Below are 22,137 nucleotides of genomic sequence, written 5' to 3' on the forward strand. Positions count from 1 at the left end.
TTAGAATAATGAGCGTTCATTGTTATTGGTGTTTAGCATGTCAGATCGTGCAGTATATGTTTAAATAAATACTTTTGCACGTATTGAGTCAGACTGCGTGTTTAGCTTTGGTTTTTGTTCGCGAATGAATAACATTTCGTGAATTAGGCAGTCCATTTTCCCGCGGCATTTCTTGAGAACGGAAAACATTTCCTCTAGGCTAGTGGACGCTACACTGTGGGCTTCTTTCAGATGCTTGCCAATGACAGAGGCTTTATGTTCTTCTATGCGTTGATGAAGATGGCGTGTGGTATAACCGATATAATCCGCATCGCACGAATCACATTTAAAAGTGTAAACAACGCATTGGTGGTTAATTAAAGCGGGCTTCTCTTCTTGTATCTTGAGCTTTCCCTCGATCTTACGACTCGTGAAAACTGGTTGTAGGTCAGTTCCGATTTTCCGGCCAAGATCTTTCAGCTGATGTCTTACTGTGTCGGCCGATTTTTGGTCTTTAAATGGTAAAGTTATTCTGACAGGTTTTTGTGTAGCCGCGTCAAGTTCAGTTGGGGTTTCGTGACGGCTTTGGATCGTAGAACTCGTGTACCAGGCGATAGCTGAGTTGACGAGTTTCACTGGGTACTTAAGCTTAGTAAACATCCGCTTGAGATGCTGGCATTCCTTCGTAAAAGATTCTTTCGTTGATGACAGGCGGTAAGCTCGGTTCAGCATTGTATTCAGCAGAGATCTTTTGTAACGCTGATCGACATGGCTCTGGTAATGTAAGAGCAGTCCTGTATCAGTTGGTTTATGATATACGCTTGTTGTCAGGTGGCACCCGTTTTTCTCAATCATCATACCGAGGAATGGAAGCTTGTTGTTTTCAGCAATTTCCATTGTGAACTGTATGGCAGGATGGCATTCGTTCAATGTTGAAAGGAAAGCTGTTGCGGCTTGAATATTTGGCATCGTGGCTAATGTGTCATCGACGTACCTTTTGTAGAAACTTGGTAACTTGTTGTTGCGATCCAGTTGTTCTTCAATGGAGCACAGGAAAGCGTTTGCCATAAGGGGTCCCAGGGGCGAGCCCATGGCCACACCATCCACCTGCTCATAAAGTTGACCGTCGAACTGAAATAGCTGATCTTTGGTTGCTATTCTTAAAAGTTCGGTAAGACCTGTCTTTGTGAGGTTGCGACCATGCGTTTCATTAAACCAGTTGTTTTTAAAGGCTTTTTCAGCGATGATCTCAATAGTCTCGTCGAGTGGCACGTTGGTAAATAAAGCACATACGTCATACGACACGAGAATGTCATTCGGGTTGAGTGGTGTTTCCCTTATCACTTCGGCGAAGGAGAAGATATCGCAGATAGCGTGCTGATTTAATGAAAGGGGCTTAAGCTTCTCTTCAAGCCACTTGGCCAGGGCGAAGTTGTAGGTCCCAGTCATACAACTTCATCCCAGGCATAGAAGAACATAAAGCCTCTGTCATTGGCAAGCATCTGAAAGAAGCCCACAGTGTAGCGTCCACTAGCCTAGAGGAGATGTTTTCCGTTCTCAAGAAATGCCGCGGGAAAATGGACTGCCTAATTCACGAAATGTTATTCATTCGCGAACAAAAACCAAAGCTAAACACGCAGTCTGACTCAATACGTGCAAAAGTATTTATTTAAACATATACTGCACGATCTGACATGCTAAACACCAATAACAATGAACGCTCATTATTCTAATGAAGTTATCACATTTTATTTGTATATAATCTCTGAGCTACAATTTTACATCAGTTTTAACATTTTACTTGATAATGAGGTCATCCAGACTTCGAAACGTCGTAGTTTTTTACCGTTAATTTTTATTATCAGATACTGCTTTCATTGGGGAAAACATAACCAAAGACCAAGAAATATTGGATGGGGCGGGTTTGTTTTAGTGTAAATGTCAGCTTAGTACGGGCCATCTACCCACATGTAATAAACAAAAGTTTCCACGCTTAGCTTTTCTTTTTTTATAAGCGGAGATTAGATTAGATTTTGGCGCGCACAGAAGGCTGCGTAAGCGCCAGTTGCTCGACATACCTGCGTGGCCCGTGCGACGAAATGACTTCACGAGATTGGAAAAGTTTCAGTTACAGCAAATTACACAAAAAATCTAGAAAGATTTAAGCTTACATCTCGTCTAACGGCCCAAAAAAACATGGCGAGCTACAGAGCTTCTTGTATATGTCTTCATTATATGGCTGTGTCTCGCAAGGACTGGGAACTACCGAATTCACGAATTTGATCATCCTCGGAGACCCAGGGGCTGTGAGTCGATTTCAAGTTAAGGGCAAAAGAGCCCCTGGGGACATTGTCTTACAAGACTAGTTCCAAACGGTCGCACTCGTTCTGGCATCTGATTGGTGCCAGAAAATCTTTGTGTTTTTCTGCCCAATCAGAGTGAAGTGTCCTTTGGAGTCCTTTCGTGTGTTTTAACACGCACATATACTACAAGCTCTGTTGCTCGCTATGTTTGTTTGGGCAGTGCGACGAAGCTTTGCCCGAGGTGAAACGTTTCACTTTCAGTCTCAGCACACAATGTAAGAGAAATCGATCAGATTGTCCGCGAAATCTTACGGGAAAATTATACTGAATACTTTCGCAGGTATCACAAGAGAACGTGTTTAAAAGTTTGCGGGGTTCGTGTAAAACATGATGGTTGCAGGCATTGATATGTCGCTTTAAACGTTAGATGAGATGTAAGCCTAAATCTTTCAAGATTTTTGTACAATTTGTTGTGACTGAAACTTTTCCAATCCCGTGAAGTTATCTCGTCGCACGGGCCACGCAGGTATGTCAAGCAACTGGCGCTTACGCTAACGTAACTTTCTGTGCGCGCCAAATTCTAATCGTTGCTTTGTAGTAAAGTCTTTCGCAATATGACCAAGGTTGCGGAGAACGTTAAGTACGTGGACGACCTCCAGCAAGCGCTTAAAGAAAGCTTAGCTGGGTTTCCGATTAGCTAATTAAAATCTTAACCAAAACTAATCATCGAGAACATCGTGGAAAGGAGATGTGTTTTGGACAGTTACCGAAGGGGTTTGGAAAAAGTTTAATCTTTCAGCTGCTGTGTACAGTGTTCAAATTCTTGAGCTCGAAAGGCCACGGATTCTCTTCTAGTCCCTTGGTCGTTGTCATTTCACCTCATTTGTCGATTGTTGAAGACCAAGTTAAATACCCTTGATCATTGGGAATCGATGCTGCTTTCATTGGGGAAAACAAAACCAAAGAACAAGAAATATTAGATGGAAAGGGCGGGCTTCCTTTATTGTAAATGTCAGCTTAGTACAGGGTTATCTACCCACATCTAATAAACAAAAGTTTCCACGTCTAGCCTTTTTTTTTTTTTCTTCAAGCGAAGATTACATTAGATTTTGGCCGGGCGTGCACAAAAAGTTGCGTAAGCGCCAGTTGATCGACATACCTGCGTGGCCCGTGCGACGAAATAACTTCACGGGATTGGAAAAGTTTCAGTTACAGCAAATTGTACAAAAAATCTTGAGAGACTTAGGCTTACATCTCATCTAACGTTTAAAGCGACATATCAATGCTTGCAACAATTATGTTTTACAAGAACCTCGCAAACTTTTAAACACGTTCTCTTGTGATACCTGCGAAAGTATTCAGTATAATTTCCGGTAAGATTAAGCGGACAATCTGATCGATTTCTCTTACATTGTGTGATGAGACTGAAACTTTTCACCTCGGGCAAAGCTTCGTCGCACGGCCCAAACAAACATAGCGAGCAACAGAGCTTGTTGTGTATGTGCGTGTTAAAACACACGAAAGGACTCCAAAGGATACTTCACTCTGATTGGGCAGAAAAACACAAAGATTTTCTGGCACCAATCAGATGCCAGAACGAGTGCGACCGTTTGGAACTAGTCTTGTAAGACAATGTCCCCAGGGGCTCTTTTGCCCTTAACTTGAAATCGACTCACAGCCCCTGGGTCTCCGAGGATGGAATTTGATTGGCTGAAATCAATATTGAAAGCGGTCTAGATTTTCCAATCTAGACCGGCATCTAGACCGGTCTAGAAAAATAAGGTACAAAGAATATAAAAAATTGGCATATAAGACACAGCCATATAACAAACATCTTATTAACCGAGCTAGGTCGGTATGTATGGGAGAATCTTGACCTCGGTCTGTACTGGCGACCTCGGTCAAGATTCTCCATACGGACTCCCTTTCGGTTAATAAGAACCAAGTATTAAAACACACGAAAGGACTCCAAAGCACACTTCACTCTGATTGGGCAGAAAAACACAAAGATTTTCTGGCACCAATCAGATGCCAGAACGACTGCGACCGTTTGGAACTAATCTTGTAAGACAATGTACCCAGGGGCTCTTCTGCCCTTAACTTGAAATCGACTCACAGCCCCTGGGTCTCCCGAGGATGCTCCTAATTCTAATAGGTGCACTTTGACGAGATGCCAAAATGATCTAGCTTAAAACCTCTGAAAAAGTAGATCAAAACGATGACAATCCAATAGTGATGGTGAACAGTGTTAAGAAGGCTGAGAGATAGCAGTGGAAGGATATTTATTTCATGAAAACCACCCTCTTACAGAGATACCTGCACGCGTAAAACCGTGTTTTGGGCTAGACCTCGTGTAAATAACCGACCCTTTAAGTTTTACCTTTTTCACAATCTTGGTCCGTGAATCCAGGAGTACATAGACATCGATATCCTTTTCTTGTAAATCCTGACTGGCAGATGGCATTGTTCTTGCAGGGAGATCCAACACAAAAATTCTTCAACACAAACATAGAAATCTGCCATCGCTGTAAAAAAGTAAAACTCTGCCCCGAAGACTTCTTCCCATGGCTTCATTAAGAAATTAATAACATGCAGCTTTGTAAGGCAACAAGAGGAATTATCATTCCTCCAGAACAATATTCTAATCCATTGCAAGTAGTTCTTAGGTATCTCGTGAGGTTTCTGTGACACTTCGCCGGGACCTTTAATAGGACTTGATGGAGAAGGTATCACAAGAATAAAAAACGACAAAAGTTAACCCATGCAGTCCAGTCATAGTTCAATTTAATCATTGCAACCCAAATAGTGCGCTCTCTTTAGCCATCAGATGTGGTTTAAAGGTAACACTTAAAAAAAATGACCTTTCCGTTAATAATTTTCTCCCGAGAAACATTGAAAATAGATAATTTATCATAATTTGCTTTCATCACTTAAAGAAAAACAACGATCCGTCATTCACTGTGTTTGGACAAAGTTCCAAACGGACCGAGACAAATCGATTTCTTTTGTTGATGGCGTTGGGCACCAAAGAGTCCTTCGGGCGCTTAGGGATACTTTAGTAGTTTTGTCTACAGAAGGTCCTTCATGACACTATCATGTGTCCATGTAGCTTGAAATGAAAATAACAAACAGGGTATAAATAATTCGAGTCAAACATGAAAATATCAAGAATACGCCCTCAGCTCTCACGAATTGCTCAAAAAGCTCGAGTATCACGATTAGTACTTGGCGGCTCGTACCTTCGTTCCATGATATACGTAGTTCGCTGCTTTCACCACATCGTTATCGTATTCTTTGGCCGTTGCGTTGTTTATTTCACAGCTGTGTGTTTCTGCTTCATTTTGTCCAAAATAAAAGTTGATGCTAACACAGTTATTGTTCAGGTAACAACGATATACGCACGTGTCCCTGTCAATCACACTGATGTTTGCCATGATGTGGTTCACAAGACGTTCTCCAACAAAAAGCAAAGTGGATGGAAATGCTAAGATAAGGCATTGATTTAAAAGTAAAAAATTATTATTAATTGAAATGCGAAATGGGTCATCAACACTGTTCTGAGGGTCTCAGATGGTGTTAAGCTATTTGAGTTTATATATTTCAATACTTACTTTTCGTGGAACCCTTCAAACAAACAGCAGACCCACAGATGTTGATTATCGTGATACCGACAGTTGCAAGGAGATTGACGACCCCAAAACAGTGTCCAGAAACCGTAATAACTGCGGTTAATGTTAAAGTGCACCTAAACCCAAAAATGTTTTTCGCTTAACGAAATAAGCTTATTTTTTGGAGTATTTCTGTGGAAAAATTTTTTTATTTGCTCAAATCTTCAATTTTCTGCGCCCAGTCAAAATACGGAAAATCAGCCGCCATCTTGCCCCACGACCGAGTTTAAAGAGGAATGGCTTTAGCGGGTAAAGTGACGTCAAATCGAGAACACGAAAGCGATTTGAGTTTATATATTTCAACACTTACTTTTCGTGGAACCCCTCAAACAAACAGCGGACCCACGGATGTTGATTACCTTGATACCGACAGTTGCAAGGAGATTCACGAGCCCAAATCAGTTTTCAGAAACCATAATAACTGCGGTTAATGTTAATGCTTTAAAAGATAAAACGTTTCAATCGTGAACTCGCGACTTATCTACTCTATTTGAAATCACAATTGATTTTCCGTACCTATTTTAAAAAAAGTTACTTTATGTTGTGTTCTTTCTACTGTTTCCCTTTGTGCTTTGTTTTTCCATAATCCATATCCATTAAACTTGTCTTAGATAAAACGCTTACCAGCAAGCCTGAGATTGTAATCTCTTGCCTTCCATTCCGCATTACTGCGAAGATCATTCTCATGTAAAAGTCCACTGATTTTTAAAAACAAAACCCTTGGAAACCGCTACTGAAGTTTAGACCCTCCCTTCGCTTGGCTATCTTTAAAAGAGCGAATGGGGAATGGGGAATGGGGAATGGGGAATGGGGAATGAGGAATGAGGAATGAGGAATGAGGAATGAGGAATGAGGAATGAAGATGAGGGAATGGGGAATGGGGAATGGGGAATGGGAAATCTTTAAAACGGGGAATGTTTAAAAGCAGGAATCTTTAAAATGGGGAATCTTTAAAAGCGGGAATCTTTAAAATGGGGAATCTTTAAGAGCGGGAATCTTTAAAATGGTTAATCTTTAAAGAGGGAATCTTTCAAACGGGGAATCTTTCAAAGCGGGATTCTTTAAAACGGGGAATCTTTAAAAGCCGGAATCTTTAAGAGCGAGAATCTTTGAAATAAGGAATATTTAGAAGCGTGAAATTAAATCGAGCAAATTAATGGATGGTCTGTGGAAAAGTTGATGGTTTTTTCAATTTTAAGCAAGTGAATACATCAAAATTCATGACTGTTGACACAAGTAAAACTACGCTGTAATGGAAGGGTACTCAGCGCATGTTTTCAACACTCAACATGATTAAATTACTAAAACAATTCCGGCATCAGAATCTTTATTTTGATCAACAAGTTTCGTTGCGGCAATTCCCTATCAAATAACAAAGCGTGGTGAACGACTCAATTTTTCGGTGTTTGTTAAAGCGTGAAATATTCAACTTTGTCTAGACAAACAGTCGCGCTTCTTCATTTACAACCATGGGAAATTCGTAATGTCAAGCACCGACTTTAATTTGAACGCGTGAGAAGGCTATACAAACGACATTGAACAGAGTTTGGCGGAAAATAAATCTTGATTTAAGGTCGTATGAACGTGTAGAAACATAAACACTGTAATGTGACGGTGTGTAAACAAACTTGCACGTTTCACGCTTGAACAAATACGTTGAAAGCTGAATACTGTAAACAAAAATACTCCTTGTAGCACGCTTCAAATTTCGAAACCTTATCCTCGTTTACGTCTCCAAAAAGCTTTTAAAACGTTTCTTGGCTGCGTTATTGTCTGATATGAAATGTTCACCATAACAGGACAGCGACTTTTACTTCATTTGGACGATCAATAAGCAAAATATTTTGTATAAAGATTTCAGTTCTTTGGTGAAAAATTGCCAGCAAGTGTGTTAAAAGTTCAGGCTGCTGCCGGCAGCCGGCTGTCATTTGAACCCTGAGGATATACCGAAAATAATACCGAAAAACGATGTAGATCAGAGTATTCAATCATACTTGCTTATAGGGCTGGTGGCTGACTTACCATTCAGAAAAAAAAATGCTATGTCTTTAAAGAATCCCGCTTTTAAAGATTCCTCGTTTTAAAGATTCCCCCTTTTAAGAGAGTGTCTCTGTAAAAGTGGTCCGGTCAATTTTGCTTGAGACACAGATTTCCCTCATTTCTTGTGTTTTAAGACATTCATGCGCCTATAATAAACCACAATCCGTTTTATCGGATCTCTTTATTTTTCAAAGTTTTACGGAAATGAAATTTCACTCGAGCGAAGGCCTGTCGTGACACTTTTCAAGACTTTAATTTGGGACAACTTGGAGGACAATTTAAAAAAAAACTACGGAACTCAGCAAAAACCAAATACCAGAGCCGTGCATATTCACTCGATCTTATCCATTGAGGCGACTTTCGTTAACATCAGATTTCAATCAAAGAAACTGGAAGACTTGAATGACACCTTATCGGTTCGCTTAAGTGACACGCGCGAAAACCAATAAAATTTAAGGTAAATTTTTGAAAAAGTGAGGCGTTCTTAACTGATCCAACTAACATAGCTAGGAAGAACACGCCATAGAAAAGGTAACTACAGAAAAAAACTTTGCGGCACGACCTTTGGGAAAACTTTATAACTCCACGAACTTACCTGATTTTTGGCAATCTCCGAGTTTAACCGCCATTTTGAAGGACTTATCAACATGAAGCGTAACAGATATAAACCGAGCAGATAGATCTAAAACCGTCTGAAATACATACGGAAGCAATTCAAATGAACTTTTCTTTCAATTCAAGCGGTAAAATTTGCAATTGTTTGTTAAACTTACCATTCCTACATTCCCAAGCGATCATTTCTTCCAACAATTCAAACACTACAACTAGTGTTCGAATTCCCCTCGTCGATTCCACCGTAAGAAATAACCTGTGTCACCCAAGCTTCGACTCGAATGTGAAGTACGAATCACATAACACAACTGCTTCATCTTCGAGGCAATATCAGCCTGGTTTCTTTATTTTCTGATCGACAAGAACGGCGATCACGAAGCGATTGCCATGTTTACCTAATAAACGAGCCGCTGACCAGCCGCTAAGTGAAAACATTTACGGCTTAGTGGTGAGGGGGAGGGTGTGGGGTGGGTGCGGGCAGATTATCAGAAGATTTTTGGGAACATTCGAATATATTCATTAAAGCATCATAATATGCGTTACGATTCTCAGTCTATGTGCAAAAGCATGCTTTGTGTTGCAGATCTAGACAACTTTTGTTTTGCTCCGGGTATTCTTTTTCTCTTTAAATATATTTCGTTCCAAAAAGGATCGGCATCAGTTCATATATTTATAAACAAATCTTTACCAATGTAAATAAATGTGTTCAAATAATCGAGATAACCATTGAACCTCTTGTATCGCATCAGTGGTAAAGTTTCTTGTCTTTGCTCAACTCCGAGAGCGTGGAGCACCAAAGACGTGACACACGAGTCACCAATCTCGCGGCTTCTCCATGCTCACAGGATACGCGTGACCTCACTATATTTAAGAAAAATAAGAAACTGCTCGCAGTCTGTATTCTGTTTAACTATTTCATAGGAGGGACGCGAGTCTCTTCAATTGAGTGAGAAAGTCACAAACCCATTCTTTGCCTAGCGAGCGTAACCACAGACCACTCATGAAATGTTCCCTTAGCGCGGAAATCAGTGAAATCGTGTCGAGTTTACAAAGTTAGAGCGAGTTCCTTTAGACCTCCCGAACTCGTATCGCGTTGGCAACAATTATAAAGTAAATGATTTTGCATGAATTCTTGGGAACAACAGAAATGACTTAGAAAAAACATTATAAGTACAGTGTTCATTCCGTGCAATGGGGCATAAATAAAAGGTTCTCGTAAAATAGACACCTTATTTCATACCACAGAAGACGAGCAAAAAGTAATATGGGTACCCCGGTTAAAAATACATCGATAACTCTATTAACTAATACCAGTTCTGATTTAAAGCAAAAAGTTATGAAAACAAAATAGAAGTAGTCTGTACCACTAAGCATGCCTTCACGATTTAGACTGGGAGTCCCAAAGTTTTTTAAGCATGTATTCTAATATCTTATGACGATAAACCCCCACCCACCCCATCCCACACCGTTCTGTTTTCACTCAGCGGCTGGTCAGCGGTCCGTGTATGAGGTAAACATGGCGATCCCTTAAGGCTGGTTTTCACTTGTGACAGAGTCGTAGTCGGAGTCGTAATCAGAAGCGTGGAGTGATACGATCTAGTAAAAATCAAACCGACGGAGTCGGAAGCAGAACACCGATTCTTCCTATGACTCCGTCGCTTACGATCTGGTGAAAACTGCATTGTTGGAGTCGGAAGCGGAAGCGGAAGAATAAACCAATCACAATGCTCGATTCCATCTTTCCAAACTGCACAAATAGCCGTAACAAATTCAAACGTGTGAGCTTGACTGTAAAATTACGAAATTAAAGTTAAAATACTCGAAACCTACCGAGAGTACAATTCACGATCACCAAGTTGTGGTTCGCTGACGAGGTTAGCATACTCTTCCTAAGCTGCTCGACGTCGATAGATATCATGAACTCAAAATTACTTTCTTTTTCGAACGATATTATTCCTGCATTGTCTCTGCCCGCGCAAAATAATGATTAATAAGAGCCAAAGTTGCTCTTCATCCGCCATTTGTCTTTGACGCCAAAATTTGTACTTTCTCGGGCCTGGAATCGAGCATTGTGATTGGTTTATTCTTCCGCTTCCGCTTCCGACTCCGCCAATGCAGTTTTCACTAGATCGTAAGCGACGGAGTCATAAGCGGAATCGGAAGAAAATGGAAACGTTCTGATTCTTCCGACTCCGATTCCGTCGGGCTTATGACTCCGCTTACGACTCCGTATTTTGATTTTCCGGCTAGGTCAATAGCGCTCTTACGACTCCGACTCCTACTCCGTCGCTAATGAAAACCAGCCTTTACTGAACACCGTTCTTGTCGGTCAGAAAATCAAAATACCAGCATGATATTGCCTCGAAGAAGAAGCAGTTGTGTTATTTGATTCGTACTTCACATTTGAGTCCAAGCTTGGGTGACACAGGTTATTTCTTATGGTGGACTGACGAGGGGAATTTGAACACTAGTTGTGTTTGAATTGTTGGAAGAAATGGTCGCATGGGAATGTAGGAATGGTAAGTATTACGAATAATTTCACATTTTGCTGCTTGAATAGAAAGTAAAGTTTACTTGAATTGCTTTCGCATGTATTTCTGACGGTTTTAGATCTACCTGCTCGATTTGTGTCTGCAACGCTTCATGTTGATAAGTCCCTCAAAATGGCGGCCAAACTTAGAGATTGCCGAAAATTAGGTAAGTTCGTGGAGTTATAAAGTTTTAGTAAAGGTCGGGCCGCAAAGTTTTTTCTGTAGTTACCTTTTCTATAGCATCTACTTCCTAACTATGTTAGTTGGATCAGTTAAGAACGCCTCACTTTTTCAAAAATTTACCTTGAATTTGATCGGTTTTCGCGTGTGTGACTTAAGCGAACCGATAAGGTGTCATTCAAGTCTTCCTGTTTCCTTGATTGAAATGTGATGTTCACGAAAGTCGCCTCGATGGATAAGATAGAATTAATATACATGGCTGTGGTATTTGTTTTTTGCTGAGTTCCATAGTTTTTTATAAATTGTCCTCCAAAGTTGTCTCAAATTAAAGTCTTGAAAAGTGTCACGACAGGCCTTCGCTCGAGTGAAATTTCATTTCCGTAAAACTCTGAAAAATAAAGAGATCCGATCAAACGGATTGTGGTTTTAGTATAGGCACATAAATTTCTTACAACCCACAAGAAATGAGGGAAATCTGTGTCTCAAGCAAAATTGACCGGACCGCTTTTACAGATACACACTCTTAAAGATTCCCTGTTTTAAAGATTCCCGCTTTTAAAGATTCCCCGTTTTAAAGATTCCCGCTTTTAAAGATTCCCCGTTCTAAAGATTCCCGCTTTGAAGATTAACCATTTTAAAGATTCCCGCTTTTAAAGATTCCCCGTTTTAAAGATTCCCGCTTTCAGGGATTCCCCGTTTTAAAGATTCCCGCTTGTAAAGATTCCCCGTTTTAAAGATTCCCGCTTTTAAAGATTCCTTGTTTTAAAGATTCCCGCTTTTAAAGATTCCCCGTTTTAAAGATTCCCGCTTTTAAAGATTCCCCGTTTTAAAGATTTTCGCTTTAAAGATTCCCCGTTTTAAAGATTCCCGCTTTTAAAGATTCCCCTTTTTAAAGATTCCCGCTTGTAAAGATTCCCCATTTTAAAGATTCCCGCTTTTAAAGATTCCCCATTTTAAAGATTCTCGCTTTTAAAGATTCCCCATTTTAAAGATTTCCCATTCCCCATTCCCTCATTCCCCATTCCCTCATTCCTCATTTCCTGTTTTAAAGATAGCCCTCTTCGTTTCATTGTGTATCGATATTAATTGCACCATGGAAACGAGTCAGTGCTGGAATGTTTATATCACTGTGGCAATGGTTAAACAACAGGGAAATTTTTCGTGATTCCGCTTTTTCGCAGTAAGTGTCCAAAGTACGCTATCGTAAACATACAGTAAATGCTCAACATGCATTTCAACAATTTTATCTCTGTTTTTTGTTGGCTATGAAAAAGTTACTCATTTGGCCTAAATAATGGAGGAGGGTTCTGTAATCGACTGTAGTTATTCTTCAAAAGCCGAGTTCTCAAATTACAATCATCAGACATCCTAGTGTATGTTTAACATGTGTCTGCAAAATATTTGCGAGGAAAAAATTTTACCTCCAAAGTTTTCTTAAACAACCAAAGAGATATAACCTAAAGATGACACTGGCAAATGAAAATGTACCCGAATAGAAATCCTCATTCCATGTTGGTCTGATGCTTTCTCCCGTAAAGAAAAGGGAAATAAATTTCTTGAATTCAAAACTTTCTCTCTCCAACAAGTGATTACATAATTTTTTTCCCTGAGCGCGACGCAACCATAGCTATAGGCTCTTTATTTTATTGAATATCAGGTAACCCAAGACATATCAGTGTAATTGCGAAATTCTTGTCCTTTGGATGACCTTGCGAAAACTTCAGTGGATCTTCATTTGAATGTTTCTAAAGAAGTACAGACTATAAGCATGTAGCGAAAAGTATGATAAGTTAAGAATGGTCATGATTATTTGGTCATATCGAGAAACTTTGCTAACATACTTACAAGCATATTGAAAAAGAAACTATAATATATAATCAAGTTAAATCGGTAAAATAACGACACCAGGAGCAAACAACACACGTATGGAATAAGGTAAGCCATTTTTATTTAATATTTTTACTTTTAACTATCTCTATGGATATCTTGTAGAAAGTCCCATACAAATACTTATAAATCGATATGCAAATTGTGTTCCTTGGGTGGTTCTTAAAGAGAGCTTGGGCTGCCTGTGATAAAACTTACCATCTGGGCAGGATGAAACTTGTTCGTGAAGCAGAAACACAACAAACGAATAACAAGTTGAACGAGATTCTCATGTCCTAAAAAAACAGCAGCAAAGATAAATTTTTGATATTAGAGAGCTATTAATTAAAACGAACAGCTTAACAGCAGTTTGTTGACTGCCGTGTACAACCAATTTAAGGCTACACTTTCAAGTAACGCGCTCGTAGTATTTGGATAGGTTAGAGATATTTCACAACCCGTCACAGGGAAGCTGTAAGATGATTTGATGTGTATTGATATCGTTACAATTTTGTTAGTTTTCTCCTTTGGCAGGTCTCTTCATCCATTACTCCTATCCTCAGAAATCCTTTCTTTCCGTTTTATAATAATGAGGCACCTGTAAAATGGAAAGGTACGATAACAGCCTTCAAATTTGTTATTGTTTTTTTTTTAAATTCTAAACTATTATTTCCATAGTGTTTTCCGAGTCTCTGCCCAGCTCACATTATCCCGAACGAAAATTTAAAAACATAGCTTCACTGAGGTTGCATTGTTGCTCATGATTGCCAAACCGACAGATGCAAAGTGTAATTATGAAAATCCAAAGGCCAGAAAATATTACCTCTCTCCTTTTTTTTTATACTTAAGGAGATACCGTTTGAATTTGCCTTGTTCACTACAAAAGGCAGATTCGTATTTCTGTTTAACGACACTGTTGTAAAACTTCAATTTATCGGTACGTGGGATGGGAAATAGAATAGTAACACTGGCTTTTTGTGGTGGCTAGAAAAGAAGAGAGGAGGGGATTATAAAATCTTCCACCATCAATACGGAGGGATACATACATACATACATACATACATACATACATACATACATACATACATACATACGTATACTTTTTGATAAGGCAGGTCGGTTTGCGGTTTGCGACCTGAAACGAAAAACACTCCATGCTTTAAGGGAGGATCGCGTAAATGCTACGTTGTCGCAACTAGAAATCCTTAGTGGTTCTTAGAGGGTTAAACGTTGGCCGTAAAACGGCAGAAAGTTAGTCTTTAGGTGTAAAAATTGACAAGTTTTAACCGTTTGTCCAAAAAAAGTTAACCGTAGAAATTTTAGCTTTCGCCGTAAAACGGCCAAACTCTTAATCGTCAGAAGTGAAAGCCATCTTGCCAAGGAGACCCTCAATTAATTGTTACATCTTTTGTAAAGGGTAAGAACAGCGCCCTTGACTTTCTACCTATTTATCAGCAGTTGTATTTGACTATATAAGCTACAAAACCTAGACCTTGAAGACCCTATCTTCTGAGCCATTTGCTTTAAGAACCTTCATACTTTTGTATTTAAAATTAAACCACCAGTATTCCACTGGTAAGCGGCGTATTTCTGTTCGCGGAAGCCGGAAAATCTAATATTTAAGAAGTTTTCGCGAGTGCATACAATAAGATACTTACTAACATAGCTTGCTCGAGCTATATTGGGAAATATTGGCTCTCGATCAGGATTTCGGGCCAATAATCCTCAGTACGGCCCTCGCGCTCGGTTAGTAAGAGGTTATTTTATAATTTGCGGCAATGGCATATTTGTCTTGCCACATAAAGTCTCTGCAAGCAAACCAAAAATTTAAAGAATTTCTGGAACAACGCACTGTGCCATTTGGGCAGTTTTACTAGACCGGCGCTTTGCAGCATTTTGGAAAACTTCTTCGAAATAATAATATTTTAAAAAGAATTCCTGAAATACGGCTTAGTTAGGAATTAGCGCTCGATCTAAAATAAAACCCATTTCGGCCTCAACATCGGTATTGCTGACTGAGTCTTTAAGTGTTCAGAAATGATTTAGATTACGAGCAGTCCCTCCTTTTTGGCGAAGTCCGTCGCGCGAGTTAAAAAAAAAAAAAAGAAAGGAAAAGAAAAGAAATTGGTGATAGCGCGACACGGATTGAAGTGACGCCGATACGCTGCAGGAGCTCCATGAGAAAGGCCCCCCGAAGAGTAGTTTTTTTTCCTCTACTTTTCGAGGGCCTCACTCGTGGAGCTCCTTCAAATGACTTGTGTAGAAATGACTTTACAGCGTGATGTAACCTGAAGCAACATCAGCTGAAGTATCAAAAGCATCACCTTTTTCCTGACTTGGTTGTGAAATGGTCCCGTTTTAGACTTCAACCATATCTCAATCCCTCCGATACAAATTTTTCAAATGGGTACGAGCTTGTTTTCCTTTGCGCTTTTCATGAGCAAAGTTCATTTGCCTTTACTTGGGGCACTGATTTCCGCCATTTTACGGGTACCCACGCTCGTTTCAGTTTTCGTGTATTTTCTAGAATAAAGAAGCAAGTCTGTAAAAAAACAAAACAAAAAAAGACGTTTCTATGTTCCCCATAGGGTTATCTGACTGAAATGTCGATTGATGAGCCACCCCTCACGCGGTCTTAAATAAAAGGCGCTCCTAAATTTGCAAATCTTGAAATCCTAACTTAGCTCGAACTGAATAATAATAATAATAAGTAAGATCTTTTGACAGGGAGCCCACGTCACAAAGTGTGGTTTTCAGTGAGGCCCTGCATAAATCTAACGTAAGGATAACAGAAAATTTAAATATGGTTATCAAGAAAAGAATAAAAGGGCATAATCAATAGAAGAGACTACATGTTTTTAACAAGACGTCTAAAAACTGAAAAATCGGAAATGTTCCTAATGCCGTCTGGGAGAGCATTCCAGTCATCTACTGCATGACAAACAAACCGATGCTGACCCCATGTACGCTTTGATTGTGGTTTACAAATGTTGTTATTAAAACGAGTGTTATAATCATGCATGTCTTTAAAATGATTAAAATTAAAACTCCAATCAATTAGTCCATTCAAGGACTTAAAAACCAAAAATAGACGATGAGATCTTCGTCTTTTTTCCAACGTATCCCAACCAAGTAGATCAAGAGCTTCTGTTGCTGATGAATGCTTTGGCATATCTAAAATTAATTTAGCTGCTTTATTCTGGAGTAATTGGATCTTGTTCATCAGAGTGGTGTTGGATTTATCCCCCCAAGTCACATCAGCATAATCAAGGATTGGCAGCACCATGGCTTTTACAAAGAGTTCCCTTGTATTTCTTGGCATAAGATGTTTTATTCTCTGTAAAACGCCAAGCCTCTGAGATACTTTGGTCTTAATGTAATCCACGTGATCAGTCCAAGTCAGATTCTCATTGATAATTACGCCCAGATACTTGAACAAATTGACTCTGTCTAACTCCTTCTCCTTGATTGTTAATGTGAATTCTTCTAAGGTGTTAAGTTTCCTTGGACCGCCAATGAGCATGAATTTAGACTTCGAGATATTTAGTGTAAGTTTATGCTCGTAGAGCCACTGAGCTAGCCTGTCCAGATCCTGATTCAACATGGTCTGTAGGTCACGGGCTGATTGAGAAGAGCAGTAGATAGCAGTGTCATCAGCGAATAAGGTGACCGTAGTGTTCCGAAGGACATTGGGTAGATCGTTGATGTAGATGACAAATAGTAATGGACCGAGAATAGACCCCTGAGGATCACCAACGGAAACCTTCCGCGCAGGAGAAGAGGCTTGACCAATCACAGTCTTCTGGTAACGAGAGGATATGTAGGAATGGAACCACTCAAGATTCTTGCTGCGTAATCCTAAAGATTTGAGCTTCCCGAGTAAGATGACATGGTCAACGGTGTCGAAGGCTTTCTTCAGATCAATAAAAACTACACCATTTACTAAACCTTTATCCATATTACTTAGCACTTCATCGGTAAACTGCGTTAGAGCTAAAGCGGTAGATCTTGCACGTCTAAAGCCAAACTGGTTCACAGCAAGCAGATTGTTGGAGTCGAGGTAGCCGTAAAGTTGAGAATGAACAGCTCTCTCAATTACTTTACTGACCGTGGGCAGGATAGAAATGGGACGATAGTTATCTTTGTCGGACTTATCACCTTCTTTGAAAAGAGCAGTCACTTTCGCACATTTCCAAGATGATGGGAATTGACCCTTCTCAAAAGAGAGGTTTATGATATCCCTCAGAGGTGAAGCAAGTACATTTGCTGCATCACGGAGTAAACGTGCACTGATGTTGTCTAGTCCTACCGCTTTATTGGTTTTCATTAGGCGCAGCTGCTTTTCAACAAAGGCTGACGTCACATACTTGAGAGAGAACGATAAGGTAGGAACTGCATCGTACTGAGTCGGTTTTAAACCACGAAAGGCCTTTGCAAGGCTCTTACCGATGCTTGAAAAGTGATTGTTTAGAGTTTCTGCAATGCCTTTGGGGTCAGTCTGCAATTTTCCATGACCAAAAACTGCATTAATTTCATTGTGGTTAGAGGGAAGTGTCTCTTTAATCGCTTTCCACATCTTGGAGCTGTCACCTTTAGCATCTTCTATCAGCCGACAATAATATTTCGATTTCAGCTTCTTTTCCTCGCTATTCGCACAGTTCCTCAATTTTCGGTACATTTGCCAGTGATACTGCGAGTTCTTACGCTTCTGAGCCTGTTTCCAGTGGTAATCTCGATCACTCCGAATTTCGAGGAGTTTGTTCGTAACCCATAGTGCCTTTGTCCCCTTCACACGCTTTGATTTTATCGGAGCGTGGTCGTTTGCAATGCTATTGAAAAGACCTTCCCAGAGGAACACGGCATCATCAACATCATTAGCACTTTCGATTATGCTCCAAGGTAGGTTGCTGAGATCACGCAAGAATGCTTCTTTGTCGTAGCTTTTAAAACAACGATACTCAAGCAACTTTGGTGGAAGTTTCTTTACACCTCCCTTGATAGTACAGAACACAATGCTATGATCGCTGATGCTTGACTGCAGAACATCGGACTGCACGACCCTGTGAGTGTTGTTAACGAACATCAAGTCTATCGTGGTGCTAGAATTCTCAGTGACCCGAGTAGGTTTACAAATAATCTGAGACAGACTGTGTTGTAATACAAATTCATCAAGTTTACGGCGTAACTGATTCTTGGTGGAATAATCAATATTATAGTCACCCACCAAAACAATATCGGAGTTTTCAGTGTCGATGTAATTTAGCGAATCAGCTAGATTTGAAATAAAACCATCGATGTTCACATCATCAGGTCTGTAAGAACAGCACAGTATCATTCGTTTGCATTTAGGTCTCTTGATTTCCACCCACAGACATTCAAAGTTATGCTTTATGAGATCAGACATAATGACAAAGGGGATTCCATCCCGGACGAAAATTAAAACTCCTCCACCACAACTTTTGGTCAAACACTGTCTATCCTTACGCACAAGCGAGTACCCTGGTATCGTGATCTCATTGTCCAAAATATTTGGAGCTAGCCAGGTTTCAGAAAGAGTCAAGATGTCAAAGGAGTGTTTGTGGACAAGTTCCTTTACATGATCGAGTTTGTTTACCAAACGATTAACGTTTAAATGAGCAATCTTGAAACCCCGTAACATGCGAACGTCAGAATGAAAATCGTTATTGTCTGACCGTTGCTGAGTAGTAGTATTGCAATGAGAGTCATCCAAACAGTCTATGCCAGGGAACAGACAAGTAAAACACATCCAGGTAGAAGATTCATTAGTTGCGAGAGAATAATATTCGTCAACGCCCATGTTCAAGCATTTAGCATGGTGCCATTTGTCGCAACCGTCACACTGAATAGCTCTTTGGTTTGAGCGACATCCTTTAGAACAAATAGCACACGGATCTTTCACCGGACCGGGGTTGGAGCTCACATCCCCGGCTAAGAGCAGTAAGTACGAGGCAGAAAGACTGACGTTAGCCAAGTAAATCGAAGCTTGAAGTTTCCAAGATGGCGACGAGGCAACACGTGTTAAGCGTCTTGGTAGACCAGAGTTTCGTCCAGGAAAGCTGGCAGAGTTTAAATTAAGGGCCAGAAACAAGTTTCCATCATCAAAAAGCCTTTCGGGTACAGATGAGTCGTCTAGCGATGTTGCAAATAACAATACTAGGACAAGAGACGCGCTACACCGAGAGAGCCAACCGATCGCCATTACTCTATCACACGAATTGGCAGCTCACAGGAATACTCTTTCATATCTCGAGCTTTTTCCATATTGAGTCAGTTTGCTAGACATAACGTCTCGTAGTCACGTTCGACGCACTAAAAACTACTATAAAACGAATACAAGAATTGTAAAAACGTGTAAAATGGTATATAAAAAGTCACTTGTAAAAATGTAGCGGAATTCCAAATCGATTTCGATCAATTACGATCCTCATCAGTAGTACTCCGCCATGTTTAAAATACTCATAAATAATTGTTCATATAAGTGACTCTGAAATGTCCACACTTCTTCCAGGCTTCATGTAAGCGGTCATGATGTATCAATCACAGCTCGTGGGATTTGAAAAAAGTTCCATTCGTTCTTGGAGTTCATAAGCGAGTCTTCGTTCACATTATTTATCCTCACTCCTTCAGTTATTTGTCTCAGCATCGCGTCATTGTGATAAACCCCCGTCACATCCATTCGGAACTGCTTTACCTCTCTATTGTGTTTCTCTTTACAGTGTTTCCACAATGCAGATCGTTCTTCCTTATTGTTAACAATAACAATAACAATAACAATATTGTTAACAATAACAATAACAATAACAATAAGGAAGAACGATCTGCATTGTGGAAACACTGTAAAGAGAAACACAATAGAGAGGTAAAGCAGTTCCGAATGGATGTGACGGGGGTTTATCACAATGACGCGATGCTGAGACAAATAACTGAAGGAGTGAGGATAAATAATGTGAACGAAGACTCGCTTATGAACTCCAAGAACGAATGGAACTTTTTTCAAATCCCACGAGCTGTGATTGATACATCATGACCGCTTACATGAAGCCTGGAAGAAGTGTGGACATTTCAGAGTCACTTATATGAACAATTATTTATGAGTATTTTAAACATGGCGGAGTACTACTGATGAGGATCGTAATTGATCGAAATCGATTTGGAATTCCGCTACATTTTTACAAGTGACTTTTTATATACCATTTTACACGTTTTTACAATTCTTGTATTCGTTTTATAGTAGTTTTTAGTGCGTCGAACGTGACTACGAGACGTTATGTCTAGCAAACTGACTCAATTATCGAACACGTTCCTGGCCTCGGCCCACAAAATTTCATCACAATTTTTCCATATTTCACGAGCAAAAAATTAAATCAATTAAAAAACAGGAATTATGTAAAAAGTGACAACATCGTCGAACAAAGTTGTTGAGGAAAAAAAAAACAGCAAAGCAAACTGAGTATAGGACGGAAACATTGTAAGTTGCTTTTACTTTTCTGTTTCTCGATAGCCCGCCTACTGTAACCTTTATAAGGTCAAGAACAGAAGTTCCTTGCGAATTCGCTACTAGTTACTCTGAATGTATAAGTACTAAGGAGCGAAATAAAAATCAATAAAGGAAAAATTTAAGACGTTTCAGGGAAATTTTCTGTATTCTTTGTAACCGCTTCCATTAAAGCTTAATGTTACCGCTTCCGAGAGGAGCTGTGAAATATTTTATGGTTTGATAAACGCCTCCGTGATTAGTTCCTTTTAGACAGAAAATTATAGTTAGCGTTTCAGTTCAGGATAAGACCTCGTGTAATCAAGATCGTTTCTAAACTAGAAGACAAGTTAGACGGTAATCCTCGATAAAGTAGTCAAGACCAGCGAACGTTGGGTAACCTTATCCCCAGTGGCCCTGTTAGGAGAGGGGGCACTGAGGACGAGATTGAGTAAAGGGAGACCACATGACCGCGTAATAGAGGAGAAAATTACAATGTTTTAAGAGGAAAGGATTTTGAGACGAAAGTACATGTGGCAATTTCGAAAGCTATTACCATTGTAGCATCAATCAATCAATCAATCAATCAATCAAAGTTTATTGTCTAACGTGAGGCATGGTTGCCCAATTGCCCGAGCCAGAGGCTCATGTATAAAACGGTAGACTTTAAATTAACTATAATTAAAGGTATATTATTAGAAGTACTTAAAACTTTATAGGTAAAAATATATAAGTTTAGAGTATGAGTGATAATTGTAAAATTGTAGGTGATTAATATTGGTAGTTAAAAGAGTCTAAACATTATGTTCGGTGAAAGATATTGCAGTAGATGAACATGAATAAGAATGTATGTACAATAAAAGTCAACTACATGTATTAAATTTACAGATTGGTCCTAGAGTGCTAAAATCGAGATTCTTAAGTTTACTACAGAAATCGCTAGGCTTAGATGCTGTTTTAATTTCTCCAGGTAAACTGTTCCAAAGGTGACTAGCTTTATATGTAAAGGGATTATGATACGATCTATTATTATACCCTGGTTGCACTAGATTTACACCTTTATTCCTTAAACTATATCTAGATTCCCGCAATTTAAAAAAGTTTTTAATATATTCCGGACCGTTCCATTTCATACATTTAAAAAGTAAAACCAAGGAAATATAAAATCGCCTATGTTCTAAAGTTTTCATGTTGCTTTTAGCTAAGATTGTATTGTAATCAACATTATTGCCGAGATTAAGCAGAGTTTTGAGTGCGTACTTATTGACTGACTCAAGTTTAGAGCTCAGTGTTTTATTTATTCCAAGCAATAGCGGACAACAGTACTCCAGGTGAGGAAGTATGTAAGCCTTATAGAGTGATAGGGAGACATCTACAGGTATAAGTTTTTTGAGTCTCCTAAGGGCACCAATCTTGGCATAGACCTTTTTTATGACACTCTGAATGTGATCAGCAAATGTTAA

The 22,137-nt window shown here is 39.5% G+C and overlaps 1 protein-coding gene and 1 long non-coding RNA gene across 2 annotated transcripts; one reads left to right on the plus strand and one right to left on the minus strand.

The window, feature by feature from the left end:
* On the minus strand, positions 1 to 1,443 carry LOC148739195 (uncharacterized). Its single transcript, XM_088747251.1, has one exon. It carries the CDS (start codon positions 1,426 to 1,428, stop codon positions 61 to 63), a length of 1,368 nt encoding a protein of 455 aa, XP_088603377.1. The 5' UTR covers positions 1,429 to 1,443; the 3' UTR covers positions 1 to 60.
* A 9,468-nt stretch (positions 1,444 to 10,911) lies between these two features.
* LOC111342112 (uncharacterized) lies at positions 10,912 to 11,303 on the plus strand. The gene is made up of 2 exons (XR_002695919.2): positions 10,912 to 11,121; positions 11,213 to 11,303. It is a non-coding gene; the product is annotated as an uncharacterized LOC111342112 (long non-coding RNA).
* Positions 11,304 to 22,137: the final 10,834 nt, after the last annotated feature.

This window comes from Stylophora pistillata, chromosome 2 (genome assembly GCF_964205215.1).
Source record: "Stylophora pistillata chromosome 2, jaStyPist1.2, whole genome shotgun sequence".
Lineage (NCBI taxonomy): Eukaryota > Metazoa > Cnidaria > Anthozoa > Scleractinia > Pocilloporidae > Stylophora > Stylophora pistillata.

Excerpts from the sequence above, each read along its gene's own strand:
- LOC148739195 (XM_088747251.1), bottom strand. The coding sequence starts at position 1,428 with ATGACTGGGACCTACAACTTCGCCCTGGCCAAGTGGCTTGAAGAGAAG.